The sequence below is a fragment of the Bidens hawaiensis genome, unplaced genomic scaffold (genome assembly GCF_021521415.1).
Source record: "Bidens hawaiensis isolate Kalapana, Puna unplaced genomic scaffold, B.hawaiensis_p1.1 tig00004973_1, whole genome shotgun sequence".
Classification (NCBI taxonomy): Eukaryota; Viridiplantae; Streptophyta; class Magnoliopsida; order Asterales; family Asteraceae; genus Bidens; species Bidens hawaiensis.
In genome coordinates this window covers 613,417-638,738 of record NW_027491313.1, presented here as the reverse complement: position 1 = coordinate 638,738, position 25,322 = coordinate 613,417, and the positions used below count along the sequence as shown (strand labels likewise).

General features: G+C 38.5%; 1 protein-coding gene and 1 pseudogene across 2 annotated transcripts in view; one reads left to right on the top strand and one right to left on the bottom strand.

Annotated features, from left to right (window-relative positions):
- LOC143628448 (cysteine-rich receptor-like protein kinase 2) overlaps positions 1-9,004 on the bottom strand; it is a 34,817-nt pseudogene extending 25,813 nt beyond the window's left edge. Inside the window, exon 1 of the transcript XR_013152747.1 lies at positions 8,521-9,004. The product of XR_013152747.1 is annotated as a cysteine-rich receptor-like protein kinase 2 (transcript). The remainder of the gene's footprint in view (positions 1-8,520) is intronic.
- Positions 9,005-20,724: 11,720 nt separating this feature from the next.
- On the top strand, positions 20,725-22,008 carry LOC143628447 (uncharacterized). The gene is made up of 2 exons (XM_077098047.1): positions 20,725-21,674; positions 21,756-22,008. Exons 1-2 carry the CDS (start codon positions 20,725-20,727, stop codon positions 22,006-22,008), a joined length of 1,203 nt encoding a protein of 400 aa, XP_076954162.1.
- The last annotated feature ends 3,314 nt before the right edge of the window (positions 22,009-25,322 follow it).

Genomic DNA, 25,322 nt, shown 5'->3' with positions numbered 1-25,322 from the left:
GATTCTTGGATTGGAACTAGCTAACGCGATGAACTGGGAGGAGTTCAAAAACATGATGCGAGAGGAGTACTGTCCGAGAGAGGAGATTGCAAAGTTGGAGTCAGAGTTTTGGTCATTGAAGATGGTGGGTTCAGAAATTAAAGCCTACACTACCCGTTCTCACGAGTTGGCCGTGATGTGTCCACGGATGGTAGACCCGCCGAGTAAGAGGATTGAAATGTATATTGATGGGTTAGCACCACAAATTCAGGGCATGGTGACGTCTTCCAGACCAGCCACGATTCAACAAGCGATCCGGTTAGCTCACAAACTAACGGATCAAGCAGTGACCCAAGGTGCGCTACCACCTAGGGGTTCAACCACTAAGGCCCGTGACAACCCGAACACTGACAACAGCAACAACAACCCGAGCAGCGGAAAGAGAAAGTTTGACAATACCAGATCCTCATCCTCGAACCCCCCACAGCAACAACACTACCGCAAGCCCGAATTCACCCGGAGCTTCAACAATCAGGGTCACAACAACAATAGCAACAGTGGCGGGCAGGGTTCGAGCGGATATGCTAGGAAATATCCGAAGTGCAACAGGTGCAACTATCATCATGCTGGCCCGTGTGACCGTGTCAAGTGTCAGAGATGCGGAAAGATGGGTCACCAGGCAAAGGAATGTAGAGGAGACCTTGCGGCAAAGGGTGCTCCTAAACCACCCATGACAACCAAGGGATGTTTTGAGTGTGGACAAGAGGGACATTTTAAGAAAGACTGCCCCAAGCTGAAACAGAACGACAACAATGGAGGTAATGGAAGTGGCAGTGGTGGTGGAAACAATGGTAAAGGAAGAGCTTTTGTTATTGGGTTGGGTCAAGCCCGCAATGATCGGTACGTGGTGACTGGTAAGTTCCCTGTGAACGATTGTTTTGCTTCTGTATTGTTTGACACTGGAGCTGATAGGAGTTTTGTGTCGAAAGCCTTTAGTCAACTCTTAGACCTAAATCCAACCCCGTTAGACGCTAAGTTTCCTGTTGAATTAGCTGACGGTAAGACTATAGTAACGACTCATGTACTTGCGGGATGTAAGTTAAAACTGGCAGGTCATGTCTTTGATATCGACCTTATTCCTTTTACGCTTAGTAGTTTCGATGTCGTTGTCGGCATGGACTGGTTATCCGAGAACCGAGCGGAGATTCTATGTCACGACAAGATAGTCCACATTACTGCCCCTTCCGGCGAGATCATTTCGATATGGGGCGAGAGAAGCGGCATAACCACCAGGTCATTACCCTCATGAAGGCGCAGAAGTATCTACGAAAGGGTCATCCGACAATTTTGGAGCATATTGTTGAGAAACCCGCGGAGGAGAAGCGAATTGAAGATATACCGATTGTGCGAGATTTTCCGGAAGTTTTCCCGGAGGATTTGTCTGGACTCCCTCCTATTCGTCAAGTCGAATTCCAAATCGAGTTGACACCCGGTGCAGCACCCATAGCACGAGCCCCGTATCGGCTCGCACCGGCGGAGCTTCAGGAACTGTCCACTCAGTTGCAAGACTTATTGGATAAGGGTTTTATCCGACCTAGCTCATCGCCATGGGGAGCCCCTGTCTTATTTGTCAGAAAAAAGGACGGGACTTTCCGAATGTGCATTGACTACCGGGAGTTGAACAAGGTGACGGTCAAGAACCGTTATCCTTTACCCCGAATTGATGATTTGTTTGACCAGCTTCAAGGATCGAGTTATTACTCGAAGATCGATCTGCGATCTGGATACCATCAGCTAAGAGTGCGCGAAGAAGATATTTCAAAGACGGCTTTCAGAACACGGTATGGTCACTACGAGTTTTCAGTTATGCCTTTTGGGCTAACCAACGCACCAGCCGTATTTATGGATCTCATGAATCGAGTATGCAAGGCGTACCTCGACAAGTTTGTGATTGTGTTTATTGATGATATCCTGGTCTATTCCAAGGACAAGTCAGACCATGAAGAACACTTGAGATTAATTCCGGAATTGTTAAAGAAGGAGCAACTGTACGCTAAGCTCTCGAAATGCGAATTTTGGCTGCGCGAGGTTTACTTCTTAGGACATGTGATCAACGAGAATGGTATCCATGTCGATCCCGGCAAAGTAGAGGCCATCAAAAACTGGGAAGCACCTAAGACTCCGACTGAGGTGCGGCAATTCCTAGGACTGGCTGGCTACTACCGGCATTTTATCAAGGGATTTTTAAAGATTTCTCAACCCCTCACCGCTTTGACTCACAAGGGTACTAAGTACAATTGGGGTGACGCACAAGAATCCGCTTTTCAACTGTTGAAAACCAAACTCTGTAGTGCCCCTATTTTAGCCCTCCCCGAGGGAACAGAGAATTTTGAGGTACATTGTGACGCATCGATACAAGGTCTCGGTTGTGTGCTGATGCAACTCGAGAAGGTTATAGCCTATGCCTCTCGACAACTACGGATTCACGAGAAGAACTACACGACCCATGATTTGGAACTCGGAGATGTGGTGTTTGCCCTTAAGATATGGAGGCATTACTTGTACGGTACCAAGTTTACCATTTACACCGACCACAAGAGTCTCCAACATATCTACGATCAGAAGGAGCTGAACATGCGACAGCGTCGTTGGGTCGAGCTGCTTAAGGATTATGATTGTGCCATCAAGTACCACCCTGGCAAGGCCAATGTAGTGGCCGACGCCCTCAGCAGAAAAGAAACAGATAAACCCAGACGAGTGCAAGCATTGCAACTCACGATTCATACCAACTTACCCGATCAGATTCGCGAGGCGCAACTCGAAGCTTTGAAAGATGATAATCTTCCATCGGAACTCATGCGGGGCATGAACAAGCAACTTGAAACCAAATCGGACGGGGTCCGATATTTTGAGAACCGGATTTGGGTTCCACGGTACGGAGAGTTGAGAACTCTTGTGACGGACGAAGCACACAAGTCCCGATATTCTATCCACCCTGGCTCAGATAAAATGTACCATGACTTAAAGGCACTTTACTGGTGGCCGAACATGAAAGCCGACATTGCCACCTACGTGAGCAAATGCTTGACTTGTGCCAGAGTCAAAATAGAATACCAGAAACCATCTGGCCTGCTACAGCAACTGGAACTTCCAATGTGGAAATGGGAACACATTTCAATGGATTTTATCACGGGATTACCTAAAACACCGACGGGATGCGATACCATCTGGGTGATCGTTGACCGGTTGACTAAGTCGGCACGCTTTTTAGCGATTAAGGAATCGGAAAAAATGGAAAGACTGACTCGCGTCTACATGAAAGAAGTAGTGTCTAGACACGGAGTGCCTGTCTCAATTATTTCTGATCGCGATTCCCGGTTCACTTCGCACTTTTGGAAGTCGCTACAGCGTGCCCTAGGCACACGCCTTGATATGAGCACAGCATACCATCTTCAGACGGATGGGCAGAGTGAACGAACTATTCAAACCTTAGAGGACATGTTGCGTGCGTGTGTGTTGGATTTCGGAAAAAGTTGGGAACCTCACTTACCTTTGGTAGAGTTTTCGTATAATAACAGCTACCACGCAAGTATTAAAGCAGCGCCGTTTGAAGCACTGTACGGACGGAAGTGTCGATCACCTCTCTGCTGGGCAAGGGTGGGTGACAGCCAAATCACTGGTCCAGAACTGGTACTCGAAACTTCGGAAAAGATTGTTCAAATCCGAAATAGCATGGCAGCAGCACGAGATCGCCAAAAGAGTTACGCCGACAAGCGCCGAAAACCTCTCGAATTTCAAGTGAATGACCAAGTGTTACTCAAAGTCTCACCTTGGAAAGGTGTGGTTCTCTTTGGGAAGCAAAACAAACTCAACCCACGATACGTTGGCCCTTATCGAATAATTGAGTGCATTGGTCCAGTGGCGTACCGACTGGACCTACCAACGGAACTCAGTGGCGTACGCAATGTATTCCACGTATCCAATTTGAAGAAATGCCTATCTGATGAAACCCAAGTAGTCCCTTTGGACAAACTGCAAGTTGATGAACAGTTACGCTTCATTGAAGAACCAGTTGAAGTTTTGGACTGGGAAACCAAAACACTCAAGCACAGCAAAATTCCAATCGTTAAGGTACGTTGGAACTCAAGACGTGGACCGGAATTCACGTGGGAACGCAAGGATCAAATGATGAAAAAGTATCCTCACCTTTTTGAAGGGCTGACCAAACACCGGAAACCGCGAAACCCGGCAAACCGTCAGAAATCACCGGAGGTTTGAATTAAATTTCGGGACGAAATTTCTTTCTACTAGGGGATGATATGACAAACTGAAAATTTTTCTTACTTTTTCAGACACTCATCACGACTTGACTCAAATTTTTGGGATGAAAATTCTCTAACATGGGAATTATGTGACAATCGTCAATTTCAGGTTAACTCCGTTAACTCAACTCCGTCAATTCAAACTTTAGATCACTGAACCTATAACGCACACCTCATTACATTTAAACTAGGGTTTAAATGACGCTTGACACTTACTACATGTGTAGTCTTTAGGGAATTGCACCGAAACGCAAACGAGTTGACGCAAACAATTGGTGAATAAACGAAAAACGTCAAAACAATAATTATGGGATAATTATGTGTTAGACTTATGTGTTATGTGATAACATTGTTATAAACGTTAATTCAAGGTGCAAGAATTAGTTAATTAAGCTAGTAAAGTAACATTTGAATGTTAAGGGACCAAAGTGTATTATATTATTATTATTAATATAAACCTAAAACCCTAACTCTCCTCTTCCTTTCTCTTCCAAACCGACGGCAGCCCCTCTCCCACTTCTCCCTTGCGATCGGCCCTCATACACACACATACAATCAAGATTGTTCAAGTTTGATTGAAGATTAAGGTGCTAGGAAGGTATAAACAACTATCCTATGCATCCTCTATGCTTAATTTCGATTTTAATGGGTTAATTATAAACCCTATGTCCGATTTTTATATGTAATTATGTTCATGTGTCTTGTTTTGATTTAAAGATGTATTGATGGTTGAATTGATAGCTAGTATTGGTGTTATTGCATGTTAATCGTTTGTTTCTTGATTTTGAGTTCAAGTAAAACCATAATCATGGATGTAATGTGTAATTGATATGCATGGATAGTGATAATGGTGTTTAGAGTGTTATATGAACGGATTATGGTCTATAGATGGTTAATATGTTGAGTTTTGTTGCAAATAGTTTCTGGACAGATTGTGTTGTTGATGTTCAATTGACTGTATCTGGGTGTAAATGTAAATATTGGTTGAGATTATTGATACTACAGTAAACTAGGTTGAGTCTAGTTTCTAAAGAATATAAATTTGCAATTTTTGGACGTGTAAAAGTTAACCTTTATGATTTTACAAAAACGTTGTGCAAAGCTGAGTTGTTAGACCTGCTGTTAGGTTGTTTTGTAAATGTTATATCTCATGAACTACGAGACCAATTGGGTTGATTCCACTTCTGGAAGTTGACTTGTTGAGTTAGGAACCTAACCCAAGTGGTCTTGCATTTGTTGGATTTTTCATTTAACGGGAAGTTCAAATAACATTCTGTTGCGCATGAATTTGACTGTTATGAGCTTGCTGTAGTGTTTTGATCATTATGAGAAATCTATGTGGAATAAAAATAAAATAAAATATGTTCTGGAAACCTAACACATGCATGCTTTAGTGATGATATTTGGTAAATTAATTGAGATGCTATGATCGGTGGAATAGTACAATCTTTCAAGTAGAATTTCTGTCTCGGTGAAACTAGCTGCTGAATTTTGTGAAAATGCATGAAACATGATAATTGCTAGTTAATTGTTATGTTTTGACCAATTTGCCCCTGCGGGGAATACTTGCTAAATAGTTGTCGTTTTTTGACCAAATTGCCCTTGCGGGGAATAATTGCTAGTTAATTGTTATGTGTGACCAAATTGCCCTTACGGGGAGTAATTGCTAGTGATGTACATTATTAATACATGACACGTAAATAATTGCTCACACACGTATCGTATCACAAATGTACTCTTTAAGTCACACACGATTCACAAACAAACACGAAACGTATCTTGTGATTAGGAATTATGTGCCGGGTCTAGAGACTCGATATTAGTTCCGATACTTAGAAAATCTCCTTGTTGTTTTAGAACCCTAGAGAGAGTTTTCTGTGACGCGCATCACTTGGTGATTTATTTTGGGAATTCTTCGCAAACAGTGAGTTAACTTAACCCTCTAAACTATTTTCAAACGCTTTTCACTTGGGGGAGATAACATACTCCGATAAACGCATTTAAGATTTTGTTAATATAAATTATATATCACTTGTAAAGACTAAGTGGCAAACGCAATAACTAAAGTCCTTCATTCACATCGAACCGTTTAATATTGGATAATAGCGAGTCATTGTTGAGTAGTACTACTGGGTTTGACAAACCCCACCCAACGCTAAACTCGACTGGAAGTCGAGTGGGTGTAATCTTGGCTAAACACATACCATGGTCGGGATAGACCTGGTGGCAAGGCAAATGATAAACAGTCAGCTTCGGTGTCGAACACTTAGTAATATTTGTTTTATAGGCTAGCTACCTATAGATATATAATTGATTTAACACTATCTGGTAACGCAAAACGCTGAACGCTAAACGCAAAACGCTGAACGCAAAACGCTAAACGCTTTATTTTATACAAACTTGTGAACTCACCAACCCCGTGTTGACACTTTTAGTATGTTATTCTCAGGTAGCCGAGGCGGGCGCGCGGTTTAGGATCATGCATTGCTTGAAACACTTTTAATTATGCAAACTTATTTTAAACTGTTATCATTGGGTTTTTAAGTCGTCCTGCGTGACGCAACATTGGTTTCTATGGTTTTACGCTTCCGCACTTATTTTCATTTAAACGTTTTTATGGTTTGATTATAACTAATGATTCCGATCCTGTTAGTTCACACCCTCTGACGGTAAAACTCCGTTAGTGGATTTTGAGGGTGTGACATTCCTTCCCTATGCGTTGCGGAGGCTTAGAAATTTTCTCGGCGGAGGATTTCTCTGCACATGCCTTTGTGGCTTCCAGGGCCAATCGTGGAAATTGCAGGACCACATCTTGCGAAGCGCTGGTGTTATGGGGGTAGATCCTGACTACTCCTTTGCACTTGGTAATATTGGAACAAATTTCCCGGACCTTGATCTAGGCGGTTTTACTGATAAGGAGACCGCCCCCAAGAAACCACAACAAACCTTGGCGAGTACTCTTTATAATAAACACGTACATGATTTGGAGGAGCGATTCGATATGACCCCGAGGGAAAAGACAGTTTTTGCTTGTCTTATGGGGGCTCATGCCTAGGATTTTTTGACTGTTGTGCCCATTGAAGGCCTTGGGCAACGGATGTCGGCAGTTGAATACAGAGTCATCCTTAAATACCGGCTTATGATTCCTCTTTTCACTCCAGACGAATCATGCCCCATTTGTAAAAAAGCCTATTTGGATAGATTTGGTGAGCATGCCCTCCACTGTAAGGAATTGCCGGGATTCAATATCGTCACGACTGGGTTAGAGATGTCTTATGGGATGCGTTTAGGCGCGCCAGGATCTCAGCCAAGAAAGAGACACCTGTTAACTTTATGACTGATCCGCGAGAGGGAAGATCTACCTTGCGTCCTGCGGACGTTCTTGTGTTTGGCTGGACAGGGGGTAAGCATGCGTGTGTCGACCTCACTAGGGTGTCCCCGTTGGTGGGGCTGAGAGACAGTGGCTTCATTCCGGGACATGCGGTTTTGAGGGCGGAATCTAGGAAGGTTGCTAAGCAAGAGGCAGCGTGTTTGGAGAATCAACACGTGTTCACTTCATTTGCCTTCGACACATTTGGCTCTCTAGCTCCCGAGGCGGTTCACTTTTTGGAGCGGGTGCAGAAGGTGGTCCACGGTGACTTGCAGAGCCCGAGGAACCAAGGATTGATATTTAGTAGAATAGGCTTTGCGATTCAAAAGAGGATAGCGGCGCAGCGTGTTGCTCGCTTACCCATTATCCAGATGTAGCTCGGTTTGTGTTTATATGAAAAAGAAATATTTATAAAAAAATATTGATTTTTTTACACCATACTTTAATTTTTATAATTATTTTGCTTAACAATGAATTTGTTTATTTACAATAAGTTATATATCTTTTACAAAAGAATTTGTTTTGGATATAAAAAAGTTTAATTACAAAACTAAATGTAAGAAATAGTTATAATATAAAAATACAAGGATATGCGAAAATGTAAGGATGGAAAGAAAATGAATGTTTATAAACATTAGTAAAAATTTGACATGACAACTAACTGACACGTTTGTGAGTGTTTTCAAGGTTTATCAATGTGGCCGTTTAGTATTTGATTCTTCGTGCTTATTATTAGAAAACAATCATTGTTGAAAATCATTATATATAGTAGTAATAGTCATTATGTGTATTGGTAAGCTAGTTTTCGAGTAAAATAAATTTTAAGAAAATTAGCAAATAACTAATTACCTGAGATCACAGTCGTCAAAGACAGCATGACCACCATTGACAATCCCACATACCCTCACCTCTTTTGCAGCAATGTCAAAACACTTCAAACATTCTGAGTTGGAGAGATACTGCCTGCACGAAGCTAGTGCATACACGGACTCGCCATTGATTATAGTACGCGCAACAGCTTGGTGAAAAGTGGCGTTGGCCAACTGCCGCCGGACGCTAGAAAAAGTGGTGTTGAGGTTCCTTAAGAAAAACTCGTCATTTAAGACGCCATATTGACTGCAATACCGTCTAATCAGAGTATTATTTCTATAATCGGATTGTGATGTCACCACCTCCGCCACCAGCAACACCACCACCACCGCCATCAGAGTATGTTTTTCCATATCAAAGGGTGAATAAATACCCATATTTTGGAAGTATATATATATCAACTTAATTACAAGCTAGTTAATATGGCCGACATATGGATCGACCACTGGGCCTGATGGCTGCTGCTACATTATGTGAATTATTATTTGTATTGACTTTGACTAAAAAAATTTGATTCTGATGCATTGAATATGTTATCTAAACTATAAATAAATTGTTTTGTCAAAGTCAAATTGTTGATGGCCAATTGTTCTACGCCATGTGAGTTGTATGTAATGTTTTAAAAACCGGTATTTTACTTGTACCGGATTAAGCTAAAGAATGATACAATCGGTTGAACCGGGTTATACCGGAAGATTCAACCGGTTGAATAGTTTACCTTATAATTTTATATAAATGTAACTTCAATCCAAAAATAACCCAAAAGTAAATTATTCCATAACAAAAAATAATTCAAAAGTTAATCCATATTAAAAAAATAATGCATACACTCAGTTTATTAAAAAATAGTCATAAAGTTTACACGTTTGAATGTTAATTGTTAGGTTAAAAGTTATTTTGAAAAAATATGGGCAGCGAATATAAAAATTTCTCGGACACAAAACCGGTTTGCCGGGAAAAACCGGTATTCTAGACAAAAACCGGCGGTACGATGTTCAAGCAAACCGGCCAAAAGTACCGGACTCAAAATACTGGCCTGCTGTACGAAATCCGGTTTAATCGGTTCAACCGGCCGGTTTAAACCGGTTTTTAAAACAATGGTTGTATGGTTTTTTGTGGTTTGTTTTATATGTGTGTCTAAAAACGTCTGATAAAATCAAGTTTTCATACAAAAAGTAGTAGTTAAGACACAGTAGTTAAAACTAAGATGTACCTTTTCAGGAAATGTCTGGGTTAAAAATATAAATGTTTTTGGATATTTATTTTTAACGACATTGTATATCAAAGAGCATTCCCAACCCATCCCTCATATATTTGAGTAGAGACTCCATATTATAGATATTGCGTGGAGTGGTTGTAAACGGAAAGGAGACAAAAATGATATTCTTCATCAGTATATTTGGACATTGTTCGCTCTATTAATTAATATTTTTTAAAAGTGGCTATGAGTAAAATAGATAGAAAATGTAATGATAAATGTATAAAAATATTGTTAAATTAAAAAAAATGTGTGATTTTTGGTATAGTTCTAGACACGGTGATGGTGGATGGATTGTGAATGCTCTAGTTGACAACTTTCTTTAAACACCCTCCTCATGTTGGATTTCCAAGTTGTTTTATGCTCTTACTTCTTCTGGATTTTCTTAGTGCACATCTGATACCTATATTCGTATGCATCATTGGTTTTGATTTTTTCTATATTTTGGTGTACATTGATGACATATTTATTACGAGGAACTTCTCACGCTTTGTTATGGATTTGATTGAGCGCCTACATGCAAAATTTGAACTTACGGACTTGGGTGAGCTATATTTGTTGTTCATCCAAGTGGCATTTTTCTAATGATTCATTACGATTCATTTAGTAACGCTATGCATATGATTCTAGTACAACTCTCTCGGGGTTTTGCATTTCTCTGGAGGACTCACTAATATATCAAACCATTGTCTATGCGTTACAATATCTTGTTTATACTCTCCCTAAGATTGCATATAGATCAATAAGGTTTCTCAATGTATCCGAAAATCTATTATCGACATTGGGGGTGCAGCCCAGGGCCGTCTTTGAGGCATGGCAGAGTAGTCGACGGCCACAGGCCCGACACCCTGCTAGGCCCAAAAAATTTTTTGAAAAAAAATTTTATGTATTTTTATCAAAAACATGTGTATAATCAATGTTTCAACACAATTACATAACCACTAGTTTGGTTTAATGGTAAAGGGGTATGACATCTAACCATAAGGTTGTGGGTTCTAGTTTTATTTGAGACAATTTTAAGCTTAGTTTTATACAAAATTTTTTACATAACTTAAATCATAATCAAATAAGCTCATTTATAATTAAATTGTTTAAACCCAACAAAATGTTTATTTTACTTAAGGCCAAATTTTTCGCCTTTGGCCCAAATTTTTTTTCGACTTTTCGGAGCCGGCCATGGTGCAGCCAAGCGTGTTTTGAAGTACATGATGGGTACTACTTCTCATGGCTTAACTACTTGATGGGCAACGAATCCTAAGCTACATGCTTATTGTGATGTTGACCGGGCTGGTTGCCCTAATAACTATTGCCTCATTACAGGTTATTGCAGCTTTCTTGGACCTAGTCTTATCAGTTGGTGAAATACGTAGGAAACATTGATTTTTTATATATTTTCATGGAAATTCATGTAAAAAAACCTAGTTTTGGAAATTTATGTAAAAAACAACCTAGTTTTAGCAGCGGTTGATGTTATTATAATAACTTTATTTTTTATTTTTAAATTAATCAACTATGGCTTGAGGCGGAGTAACTATGTAGCTCCATCGACGAAACTGATCTATTGCCTCTAAAAATGGAGGCTTACGTAGTTGAAGACTTAGTTTAGATATTAAGCATGGTGCCTCACAATTTTTAGTGCAAAAAATAAAAAGTAAATTATCGGTAATTAAAGACAGGCACTAAATATTTCAAACACATCTTTATTCGTATAGATCCCATGAATTCTATCATTATGTTTAAAAGCAAGCTTTTCATAATTAACAAAAATCCTCAAGTTTTTGGACTGAAATTTGAGTGGGAACTACTAATTTAAGAGATAAGTATGATAAGATGTTGTGCTAGATCAAGATCAACCATAGTTGCTTCGAAATCAAGCAAGCAAAGCAAACTAAAAGGTGCAGTTGTAGATCTAAGGGCACTCGTTCTCAACTTCCACCTATGTGAATTCTTTAATCTGCACCAATGAAAGTAGGCCTGGATATCTATCTTTTGCTCAAAGTTTGGCTCACAGGACAAGATTAAGCAGACTTCAGACATGGTTGGTCTTAAAGAAGCTGGTTAGTGAGTGCACATTAGAGCAATCTCTATGACCTTCATCACATTCTCTTCCTAATGTTCATTTGGATCTTTGGCTTCATCAATTAACTTCATATCGCACAACTGCCAAGCCTATGAACCAAGAAGTTGTTGAAAAATAGTGAGTCAAAGACAGAAAATATCAAGAAAGTCAAGCCCAAAATGTTACTAAAAACTAATTGAATATTATGATATGAAGACCACATATCTATACAAATTAAGGCTCATAACTAACATAAGTTGTAAAAGACGGTGTTCTTATCATATTGATAAGGAAAATGCAGAATTAAACTCATTTAAAGAATAACTCCATTGGTATATATATATATATATATATATATATATATATATATATATATATATATATATATATATATATATATATATATAATTCTAAAAACGTTTCTAAATTAACAATTTTATTTTTTATGTCACTGATAAAAGGGTGCGTAAAAAGAGCCGGAAGGTCGTATGTTACATGATCAAGGAGGTATTCTAATCGAGGCCCGCTATAGTTCACACCATTACAACTCCGACCACTAATGACTTTTAGGGATACAATACCAAACCTGTGTCTACTTTCTTTGATAAATGTCCACGAGTCGCATATTCTGGTGATGTGTACCCCCTAAAACGCATCTAATGTGAATTATATGATAACTAGAAAACTAACGAGTCAATAGAGAATAATAGAGAGATCAAATGGAAATAAGCCAGAGGAGCTCGACAGTAAAAAGAATAAGCTGAAGCTAATGAGGCTCAAGTTATTTTTTGGGGCTAGGTATTTAGGTTTAAACGCTCTGACAACAAGTTTTCTTAGATTTCTCTAATTTCACTATAATTCTGTGTTTATTGATTGTTTTTAGGTTACCTCCTACACTTTAGGGTGTGTTTAGATAGTGAGACCGACAAATGATCTGTTTTTTAGGGCACTTTAGTATTGTTAGAGAGACTGAAAGGTAATCCGACAAACCTGTATGTTTACACACCCCTTTGGGTTTCCTTTTAGGTCATACCCGGAGAATGATAAGGGATCCATTGTCGAGAGAAATCCAAGAGTTACAATTATGATTCTAAACCTAGGTAGTGTTTCTACTGTCTTTGAGTTCGTCTAGGTCATCGTGTTGAAGTCTGTTAGTGTCAATTTTAGTTTAATTAGTCAATTCTTTAATCAGTAAAATCATTAAGTTCTTAGTCCGAGTCTAGTTTAGGTCTCACTAGTGTCTCATGAGTTCGATATCCGAACTTCATTAAATTTTACTACAGTCGATAGGTACACTTACATGTCTAGTGGTCTAGAATTAGGAGAGTGTAGGTTTATAAATTTAAAGTTAGAGTGTCTAGATTAGGTTAAGTTTTTACAGACTTCTTTTAGCATATCAAAATGTTAAGACAGAGGTAAGGGAAAAGAAAGAGGCAGTGGGAGCAGGAAAAGGAGTCAGTCTAAAAACAAGACTCAGATAGATATTGTATGACGGATTTGTAAAGAGACGGGACACTTCATGAACTAGTGTTCGAATGGTAATTTAGGTCCTATATATGGATCTCACAACCTTATTCGGATCAATCCGTGTTGTTAGTTAGAGGAAATCACTAAAAACACTCGGATCTCGGATCTTAGTGTGAAAAACAAAAGAAAGAAAGATAGAAGTATTTGGTGAGAGAGAAAGTTTCTTTGTATTTCCAAGAGTGTTTATTTCAAATAAGAGTTTTGGAAGGATAGTGGAGAAATGGGTAAAGTGACCCTTTTATAGGGTCCCAATTTCTTCATTTTTTACATTTCGCCCGTACAAAATAAATGTACTAAGGTATGTAATACACCGACTATAAGAAAATAGAAAGACATACACAATCCTAATAATCATATAGAATATTAGCCCTACAGGTAAAAAAGAAGTGAATGTCACAAAATACAACTAAAATGACGGGTGTTGAGAGTAACGTTGATGACTGGGAAATGGATTCTAGTGCATCGTTTCACGCCACTCACTTTTAGGGATGAGCTTGATACAATCGCCGTACTCGTATCAGCTTGAACCCACACCAAAAATTGATAAAACTGTGTACTGATATCCATACCGAATTTTTCGGTATGGTACGGGTACGTGTATTTTGGTATTATAACCGTTTTTTCACCACTTTACATTTTAATTTTCAAATCTCCGACGATCTTGAAACCGGTACCGGTACGGGTAAGAAACAACCTGAATTAGTTAAGGTACCAATATGAGTATAGGTTCTCGATGAGTACCAAATTAGTACAAGTACCAAATTGGTTGTCAATTTAATGATCAGATAGTATTGAAGAACCATAATCAGGCCGCCGAGTTTAGGTGACATGTTTGTTCGACTCTTGGATGTTATATTATTTAATGTTGAAGAAGCGTTTGATACTTATTCAGTAATAATATGGTTCATTTTATTTAATATATCAAATACGAAGAATCCCAATTAAATCTCTACATATTTCAAACAGGTAAAAAATACCAAACGTGCATGTACTGTACATGTACCCGATTGTACCTATATCGAAATTCAACAAAAACGAGTACTGATACCCATACTAAATAGGCTAAATCGGTATGGGTACATATACGCATACGAATATGGTACGGGTACGAGTACGAGTATTTGGGACAAAATGCTCAATCCTACTCACTGTAGTTAAGCGATGAAGAATCTTAAGTTTATGGATTTTAAATATATTCAACTAGCAAATGATCATATTTTAGAGGTTATGGGTATAGGAGATGTTGATTTAATAACTTCGGCCGGTACTTCTTGGACTTTGAAGGACGTGAGGGTTATTCAAAGTTTGAAGACACGCTTGATTTCAGTCGGGCAGTTGGATGATCATGGGCATGATGTTAAGTTCGGAAATAGGCAGTGGAAGGTAGTCACATGAAATATCGTGTTGGCTCGTGGCATAAAAATAGGTTCATTGTATACGATACACGTATCACCGGAAGGAGTTGATCCAGTACAGATGAAAGACAAAGTCTGGTTCACAAAATCTCATGGGTAGAAGAGAGTTCCTTTATGGCTTTATGTAAGGCCCTGTTACCGGTGCCTCACTTTGGACATTGGGTTTACTCATAAACACAATTCCAATTATCAGAGTTAATTAAAACATTCGCGGAATATTAAACTTTCATAAAACATTACATATTAATTCATAACATGTTTTAAAACATTCATCTTGTCTTTCAAAATCAAAACATTAATTGTAAAACATAGTAAGTTTTCAGATGTCAGACTCTTATTCTTCCGCCATGTGTCCCCGCTCAAGCCAACTGTCTCATCCTACTCACTTGCGTGCATACTAAAAGTCACATACGCTGAGTGAGTTCTAGTTAATCATACATCATACAATATATTTACTTACCTTCAATCATGCATCCGAAAATAAATAATAATTACTTTACTAATTTACTTTCATTATATAACTTCATACATATATTCATAATTTAATACTTTCATACTATATAAGTATTGTCCATTCTATCTCAGATATTATTAGGGTCAGATCCCTCTTTCTTTTGTCTATCTCAGATATTATTAGGGTCTGACCCTTTCTTGTCTATCTTATATATTATTAGGGTCTGATCCCTGTTTACTTCTCTATCTCAGATATTATTAGGGTCTGATCCCTTTCTTCTCTATCTCAGATATTATTATGGCCTGATCCCTTACTTCTTCATCTTCGCACATAATGTCGTTACATACCTATAACGTACATATACTTTCCTTAATCATTCATACATATTCATATGTTGTACACACACACACACACACACACACACACACACACACATATATATATATATATCATAGACATTCATCTTTCATATACATACCTCCCTTGTAAATACGTGCAATATCCGAAGATCGTTCACATTCATAACATAATATCTAACACATAAATCATACATGGCATACACTTACCATTTAAGGTAAATGTATTAACTATCACATCGAGTATGCACACAGCCCCGAAAACATAACAAGGAAATGGGACTAGAAACTCACTTGGATCATGTTACATTCTTCGTTTATTGTTAGTCCTCTTCTTAACTGAGCTCGACTGACTGTACATTAATTATACGTATCAATATATGTACTATTCATCTTGTCCATATTTTAATCAAAATGGCTAAGTCTGGTCTAATCTAATGGTTTTATGTTTTGAATACATTTTACTTACTTTATTTCATTCCTTAAACCCTAATATATTTAAATATAGGGTTTTCCATTATTTTAATATTTCTTTCTTTATCTTTTTTTATTTGTTAGATTACATTTTACTTGGGATTTAGTTTGTAATCCAAAGATCATGTATGCGACTTAGGGTATTGTCATCGAGTATAAAGTAAGCAACTAACTCCATGTGTTCGAGTATGGGTTGTAATTGGTTTTATAAAAATAGAGATCGAGTGAATGTAAGTAAAAGTAATAGAGTCCTTAAAGTAATCGACCCTCCTCTCATTATTTGCTAAGGCTATTGTAAGAGAATCTTAATGTAAGCGAATTATATAAGTGTGAGCGAGTATATTGTAATCGTGTGCAATGTAAGCGAATTGTCAAAGTGATCGATTGTCCAAAGTAAGGGAATATACAAGTTGTATGCGAGTTGGCTCTTTGTAATCGGGTTAAGGTAAGAGTGATCGAATTCCAATTGTAATCGAATATAAAGTGATCAACCCATTGTAAGCGAGTCAAAGTGATCGAGTTCATAAAGTAATCGATTATCAATGTAATCGATGTGAAACCCCGGAAAAATTAGCCTTAAATCGCGGTTAATGTAACAATGCTTATCTGAATAAAATATTGTAATAAAGAAAATAGTAATAATTTATTCCAAAGTATTTAAAAATATGTGTGTTATATTTATTTAAATTCAAAAAGGTTAAATTTATCGCGTAGCGAACACTGCGCCTAACGAACACTGACGATACCCCGGGAAGTTGAAAAGTCCAAAATAGTCGGGACCAACCCGGAAAATTTTATTATTAGTAAAAATAGTGGACATAAGTGATGAACTTATTTTTAGAATTTTGCGTTGCACGAAAATCAATAAGTTTGCAGCTAAAAGCCGGTAGCGGACACCGTATGGACCCGAAACCCGGCCAACACCACCAAAAATAATGTTCTTAGGCTTGTTGCGTCAGGAATCCAAAATCGGATAATGTCTGAAAAAAAATTATTAAAAACGAAACTCATTTGATTAGTTAAATTGTGCCAAACGTTAAACTAGTAAATTAAAGATCTTGTTTATAATACCCAAAATCCCACCAAACCCCTTTCCAAATCCCGCAAAGATCTAGCCCTCTATTTTCCCCAATCCAATTGCATGCAATGAAATGATTACCCTATAATTTGTGGTGTAAAAAGATTCATATTTCCAACTAAATCTAATAGATCTTTCTATTACCACTTGGACAATCTAGCATGTCTTACTCAATACTCTACTTTTTACCTTTTCTTCCATAAAAACCGAACCATCATCAAAGTAATCTTTCATCTTCCATTTTTGATTTCTTTAGAACAATAATCTATGGAGCCTCCTAAAGCATAAGAACACCATCATCTTACCTCACCACTAAAACCAAATCCCAAACACCCTCCTCCCTACCACCACCACCAAACCGTCGGCCACCTCAACCCACCCCCACTTCACCTTACATTTTCATTACCATTCTCATCTCATCTCACCAAGGTTTAAAATAGCTAATGTGTGTTGAATGATCATATAGGAATTGGACTTGGACTGAATTGCCAATGTGTCGTTAAAACTAAAATAAACACACGAACAAAAGAAAAACATTTTTTTAGAAATAAGATGTGTGAAATATTTTAAGTTGATCAAATAACTTAAAATATGAATGAATTATTAATCATGTACTATATAATTAGGACACTAGTCGATTTGGAATAACCGATCATCTACCGAAAACGGTGATTTTTCTCGTAAATCCCCATTTTTAATGTTTTATTGATTTATAAATGTTTTTTTTAGGGGGGGGGGGTATGTAAACTAAAATGATATATATTTTACAAATTGTGTTAATTGGACGAGTCATTATAAAAGGAAAATCATTAACCTAGAGAGAAAGGCCTAAAAATATTGGTAGATCTATCGGGGCGACGCCCCCTACTCTTCCGGTCGCTCTGGTTGAAAAGGTAGGAATATTTTGATTTTGGTATGTTTCGAGTTTATTATAATGATAGTCAGACATGTGTTGTACTCTTTGCTCGTTTACAACTAACACGTTTTGTTTAAGAAATATATAACTATGTTTGGAAAAGTGGAAATTAAATTCCCATTGAAAAGAATGGTGAATAATAAAAATTATCATTAATAAGATTGATGAATAAATGGGTGTAAAGTCGGGAACTGTTACATCAAGGTTTTTAAATTAAGAAACTCACCAACGTTCGTGTTGACCAAATTAGTTTAACATACTTTTCAGGTAAATGAGAAATATGGAGGCATCGCGAGGGATGGATGGTATGGAACCGAGAACGCGTGTGTTTTGATGATGTGGAACTTGTAGGCTTGTAATAATAATAAACTATGTAAAATATGACATGTGCACTCTGATGAATAAACAAGCCTTTTTAATATATTTAAGCGTTCTGTTTCGTGATTTGGCTATCGGCATCTGTCATTACCGAAACTAACTTAGTTAAGTCTTCCGCTGCTAAGATAAGATTTTCGGGGTGTGACAGAATTTGGTATCAGAGCCAATCGTTATTGCGAAATAGAAATTTTTAAATATTTAAAATAATTTCTAAACTATAACTCATGAAATCAAAGCACATGGTTCATCCCTCCTCGCGAAGCCAAGGTACGTAATAAACTTATAATTTGGATATTTTATAATTTATTGGAAAGTAATATTTAACTATTATTTATAAATATTTTATTGATAAAGCACTAACTAAGTTACTTGCCGTAGATGACATCACCACCTATATTTATTGACTTGACCAAAGGAGATGATGAGGCTGGGGACACACCCCAACCCCTACCTACTCCTACAGCACCGCATACTGTTATCCCCCCTGTCGCGGTGAACCCGCGAAAGAGGGGAAGGAATGACCTCGAGGCCTCTGGTTCAGCTCCGACATCACACTTGCTACGCCACCCACTGCATCACCTGCTGTTGATGCCATACCCGTGCCACCACCACTAGTTGTCCAAGGCCCGACCTTAGTGAGCCTAGTGATCTCTCTAGCAGAGAGAGTGGCCGTTAGTGAAGCCATCATAGGGGACATTCAAAACCGACTCACGGACATGGAAGTTCGGGAGATCGGTAACTTTCAGGCATTTCAGATGTTGGAGCACCGAGTAGGTGCAATGGAGCTTCACATGGGCCAATTCTGGCAAATGGCGGGTAGGATGGAAAGCCTTGAGGATGTTTTGCACTTTCTCTTGTTGTAATTTGGTTTCTTACCTTAGATGCCATGTTTGTTTCTTTTGTATAGGCATTTTAGGCCTAGTATTATGTGATTTGGATTAATATTTTGTATTTTGGGTTGAAAAGCAAAACTTTTAGGTGCTAAGAATAGTGCACCAAATTTTGGTTGTAATTTTTTGAGCTTTTCACCTTAAAATATTATTAATGTTATTGTTATGTTATGAATTTTCTTGCTATTATGTGACATTAAGATAATAATCTAACCTTATGCTATCATTGTTGATATAATAATAAAAGAATAATGCCACCTAGGACAAGGAGAGCCGCAGCAATTCGAGGGTCCGGATTACCATCCACCCAGGAGGAGTTAGACCAGCTCATTGCCCAACGCGTTAACTCAGCTCTTGAACATCGAAGCAATGATCGTGATGCTAACCGTAATCCAAGACATGATGCCCGTAATGATGTCGGAACCGGAGCCGGAGCTGGAACCGAGAATCTTACCGGTAACCCGTCAAGTAGAAATAAAAGAATAAAAATCATTTACAAAAATTCCATAAATGTGACTAGTAAGATTCAATAATCGGTGATGATTTTTGAATAAACTATGTTAACAGGGAATCCTGGTTGTACCTACGGTACGTTTCAGAAATGTAATCCCAAGACTTTTACTGGAGCTGAAGGACCCCTTGAAATAATTCGTTGGATTGAGAAATGGAATATGTTATGAAGATCAGTAACTGTAGCCCAGCTGAGAGAGTTAAATATGGAGTCTTCTCTTTTCAAGACGAACCACTCAAATGGTGGAACTCTCTAATTCAGAACATGGGAGAAGATGCAGCTTATGGTCTGACATGGGAAGAGCTAAAGGAGATGTTGATAAAAGAGTATTGCCCGAGGAATGAGTTGCAGAAGATAGAACTTGAATTCTGGAATCTGACCATGAAGGGTGCCGATATCGGAACGTATACATCTCGATTTAGTGCTTTAGCAAGATTGGTACCATGACTATTCACGCGCGAATATGTTAAGACCGAGAGATACGTTTGGGGATCGGCACCGGAGATCCGAGGCATGGTCACATCTTCGAAGCCCGACACGATTCAGTCTGCTAGAGAACTCGCGAAAACTCTGACCGACGACTGTGTTCCCAAAGGGATATTGAAGGATACCGGAAAGAAAATTGATTCAGCAGAAGCCGAGAACAAGTCAGGGGAGTTTAAGAGAAAATGGGTTGGAAATTCTGGAGGACAGTTTAAGAAAAACCAAAATTCGGGTCGCATGTTTTCTGCTAATATCGGGAGAGCTGGAGGAAGTTCGAATCAGATAAACCGATGTAACTCGTGTGGGAAGAATCGTGGAGGGGAATGCAAGAAGTGTGATTGATGCCACCAAGTCAGCCACTTGTCCCGAGACTGTTATGCTAAAATGATACCGCCAGTATCTGGTAACCAGAACTCGGGATGTTATCGGTGTGGAGTTGTGGGGAATTTTAGGAAGGACTGTCCGAAGATCAAGAACCAGAATAACGGAAGGGCATTCGAGATGAAAGCGAAGAAGGCACGCAAAGACTCCTCGGTAGTCACCTGTACGTTTCTTATAAATAATCATTACGCTTATGTACTTTTCGATACCGGAGCCGACTTAAGCTTTGTTTCCAAGCAATTTGAACCCCTCCTTGGTATTAAATCTATCAATCTAGACAACAAATACTCAATTGAGCTAGCTAATGGGAAGTTAATAGAAATTAGCCAAGTTGTTCGTAATTATAGTATCACATTAAGAGATCATCAGTTCAGTATCGATCTGTTACCTGTTGAGCTCGGAAGTTTCGACGTTGTTGTGGGAATGGATTGGTTATCCAAAAACAAAGCTGAGATTGTTTGTTCAGAAAAGATGGTTCGTTTACCCCTTCCAAGTGGTGGAGCGTTAGCTATTCAGAGTGATCAAAGCAATTCGGAGTTGAAGCTCACTAGTATTATGAAGACTCAAAAGATGTTGCAGAAAGGTTATCCAGCATTACTTGTCCATGTAATTGATTCGAAAGCTAAAGAAAAGAAAATAGAAGATATTCCTGTCGTCCGAGACTTCCAAGAAGTATTTCCTGAAGATTTACCTGGATTACCTCCACCAAGGCAGGTTGAATTCAGAATCGATCTTGTGAGAGATGCTGCACCGGTAGCCCGATCTCCCTATAGATTGGCACCGTCTGAGATGCGGGAGTTGTCCAATCAACTGCAAGAGCTTTTGGACAAAGGTTTTATTAGACCAAGCTTCTCACCGTGGGGAGCACCAGTCTTATTTGTGATGAAGAAAGACGGTTCATTTCGTATTTGTATCGATTATCGCGAACTGAATAAGCTTACCATCAAGAATCGGTAACCACTACCGAGAATTGATGATTTGTTTGATCAGTTGCAAGGATCTAGTTATTATTCAAAAATCGATCTACAATCTAGATACCACCAGCTACGAGTTGCAGAAGAAGATGTTCACAAAACTGCTTTCCATTATGAATTCTTAGTCATGCCGTTTGGTCTAACTAACGCACTGGCTGTGTCTATGGACCTCAGGAACCGAGTTTGTAAGCTATATTTGGATAAATTTGTGATCGTGTTTATTGATGATATACTTATTTACTCGCGAACCAAGAAAGAGCATAAGCAGCATTTGAAGATAATTCTAGATTTGTTAAAGAATGAGAAGTTGTAAACAAAGTTTTCTAAGTGTGATTTTTGGCTTAGAGAAGTCCAGTTTCTCGGTCACATTATTAACAAAGACGGTATTCATGTTGATCCTTCAAAGATTGAAGCAATTAAGAACTGGAGACACCAAGGTCACCTACTGAAGTGCAACAATTTTTAGGATTGGCAGGTTATTACCGACGGTTCATAAAAAATTTCTCCTCCATAGCTCAACCTCTAACCCAATTAACCCAGAAAGAAAGGAAATACAAGTGGACCGACAAACAAGAAGAAGCTTTTCAGTTACTGAAGCAGAAGTTGTGTAGTGCACCCATCTTGTCACTTCCAGAAAGTACTGATGGGTTCATAGTCTGTTGTGATGCCTCATGCCTAGGTATTGGTTGTGTGCTTATGCAACGAGACAAGGTTATTGCCTATGCTTCCCGACAGTTAAAAGTGCATGAGAAGAATTACACTACACACGATCTGGAACTAAGAGCTATTGTTTTTGCCCTTAAGATTTGGAGGCATTATCTCTACGGTACTAAATGTACAATCTTCACTGATCACAAGAGCCTCCAACATATATTTGAACAAAAGGAACTTAATATGAGACATCGTAGATGGGTAGAATTACTCAACGATTATGACTGTGACATTCGTTACCACCCAGGTAAAGCGAATTTCGTAGCTGATGCATTGAGTAGAAAAGAAAGAGAAAAACTTTTATGTGTTCGTGCATTGGGATTAACTATTCACACGAGTCTTATTACTCGAATTTGTGATGCCCAACACGAATCCTTGAAGCCGCGAAACATAAGAGCTGAAAGATTGCGAGGTCTTGAACGCAAATTCGTGACAAAGTTTGATGGTACACTGTATTTGATTGACCGAATTTGGGTACCAAGATATGGGAATCTGCGAAATTTATTGTTGGATGAAGGCCACAAATCAAAGTATTCAATCCACCCAGGATCGACTAAGATGTAAAAAGATCTCCAAGAATTTAATTGGTGGCCAAATTTGAAAGGTGATATAGCTGTCTATGTCAGCAAGTGTCTGACGTGTTCTAAAGTTAAAGCTGAACACCAAAAGCCATCTGGATTGTTACAACAACCCGTAATCCCTGAGTGGAAATGAGATAATATTACCATGGATTTGTAACTAAACTACCCCGTACCCCCAGAGATCATGATGCCATTTGGGTAATAGTGGATAGACTGACAAAGTCTGCGCACTTCATTCCTATCCGAGAGAAAGACAATATGGAGAAGCTGACTAGGCTTTATCTTAAAGAAGTCATAGCAAAACACGGCGTGCCAGTTTCGATTATCTCCGATAGAGATGGTCGATTTGTTTCTTTATTTTGGCAATCTTTGCAGGAATCCTTAGGCACTCACTTGGATATGAGCACTGCTTACCATCCTCAGACAGAGGATCAAAGCGAAAGAACTATTCAGGCATTGGAGGATATATTGAGAGCATTTGTTCTCGATTTCGGCAAAAGTTGGGACACTCATCTACCACTAGCTAAGTTTTCTTATAATAATATCTATCACCTAAAGCTGCTCCGTTTGAAGCTTTGTATGGGAGAAAGTGTCGGTCTCCGCTTTGTTGGGCAGAAGTTGGAGAAAAGCAGTTGACAGGACCAGAGATTGTTCAGAAGACCTCCGACAGAATTTTCCAAATCAAAGATAGGTTAAAAGTTGTAGCCGATCGACAAAAGAGCTATGCTGACAATTGTAGAAGACCGTTGGAGTTCCAAGAAGGAGACCGAGTTTTGTTGAAAGTCTCACCCTGGAAAGGAGTCGTCCGATTTGGCAAAAAGGGCAAGTTAAGTCCTCGTTATGTTGGACCGTTTCCGGTCACTGAACGAGTTGGCACCGTAGCTTACCAACTTGAATTGCCCGAAGAGCTTAGCGGAATACACGATGTGTTCGATGTGTCTAACTTGAAGAAATGCCTATCCGATGAATCCTTGATTGTGCCCGTTGAAGATATTCGCGTCGACGATAAACTTTGATTTATTGAAGAACCTATAGAAGTTACTGATTGGAAGATTCAGAAATTAAGGCGAAACAAAATAAAGTTGGTCAAAGTTAGATAGAATTCAAAGCTTGGTCCCAAGTTCACGTGGGAACGTCAGGACCGAATGAGCAAAAGTACCCTCACCTTTTCCTGGCAGAGTCTGACACCAGTATCACTTCCTAAATTCCGGGACGAAATTTCTAAAAGGAAGGGAGAATGTGAAACCCCGGAAAAATTAGCCTTAAATCGCGGTTAATGTAACAGTGCTTATCTGAATAAAATATCGTAATAAATAAAATAATAATATTTTATTCCAAAGTCTTTAAATTATGTGTGTTATATTTATATAAATTTAAAAAGGTTAAATTTGTCGCGTAGCGAACACTGCTCCTAACGAACACTGGCGATACCCAGGAAGTTGAAAAGTCCAAAATAGTCGGGACCAACCTGGAAAATTTTATTATTAGTAAAAATAGTGGACATAAGTGATGAACTTATTTTTAGAATTTTGCGTTACGCGAAAATCAATAAGTTTGCAGCCAAGAGCCGGTAGCGGACACCGTATAGACCCGAAACCCAACACCACCAAAAATTATGTTCTTAGGCTTGTTGCGTCAGGAATCCAAAATCGGATAAAGTCTAACAAAAATTATTAAAAACGGAACTCGTTTGATTAGTTAAATTGTACCAAACGTTAAACTAGTAAATTAAAGATCTTGTTTATAATACCCAAAATCCCACCAAGTCCCTTTCCAAATCCCCCAAAGATCTGGCCCTCTATTTTCCCCAATCCAATTGCATGCAATGCAATGATTACTCTATAACGTGTGGTGTAAAAAGATTCATATTTCCAACTAAATCTAATATATCCTTCTATTACCACTTGGACAATCTAGCATGTCTTACTCAATACTCTACTTTTTACCTTTTCTTCCATAAAAACCGAACCATCATCATAGCAATCTTTCATCTTCCATTTTTTATTTCTCTAGAACAATAATCTATGAAGCCTCCTAAAACATAAGAACACCACCATCTTACCTCACCACTAAAACCAAATACCAAGCACCCTCCTTCCCACCACCACCACCAAACCGTCGGCCACCTCAACCCCACCCCCACTTCACCTTACATTTTCATTACCATTCTCATCTTATCTCTCCAAGGTTTAAAATAGCTATAAGGGTTGAACAAAAATCATAAGTAAACTAGGAAGCTTATTAAGGGTCTAGGAAGCTCAAGATTCATCTCTTCTTTTCTTTATTATCTCACCTAAAAACCAAGGTAAAACACTTACTAATCTTTGATTTTGTA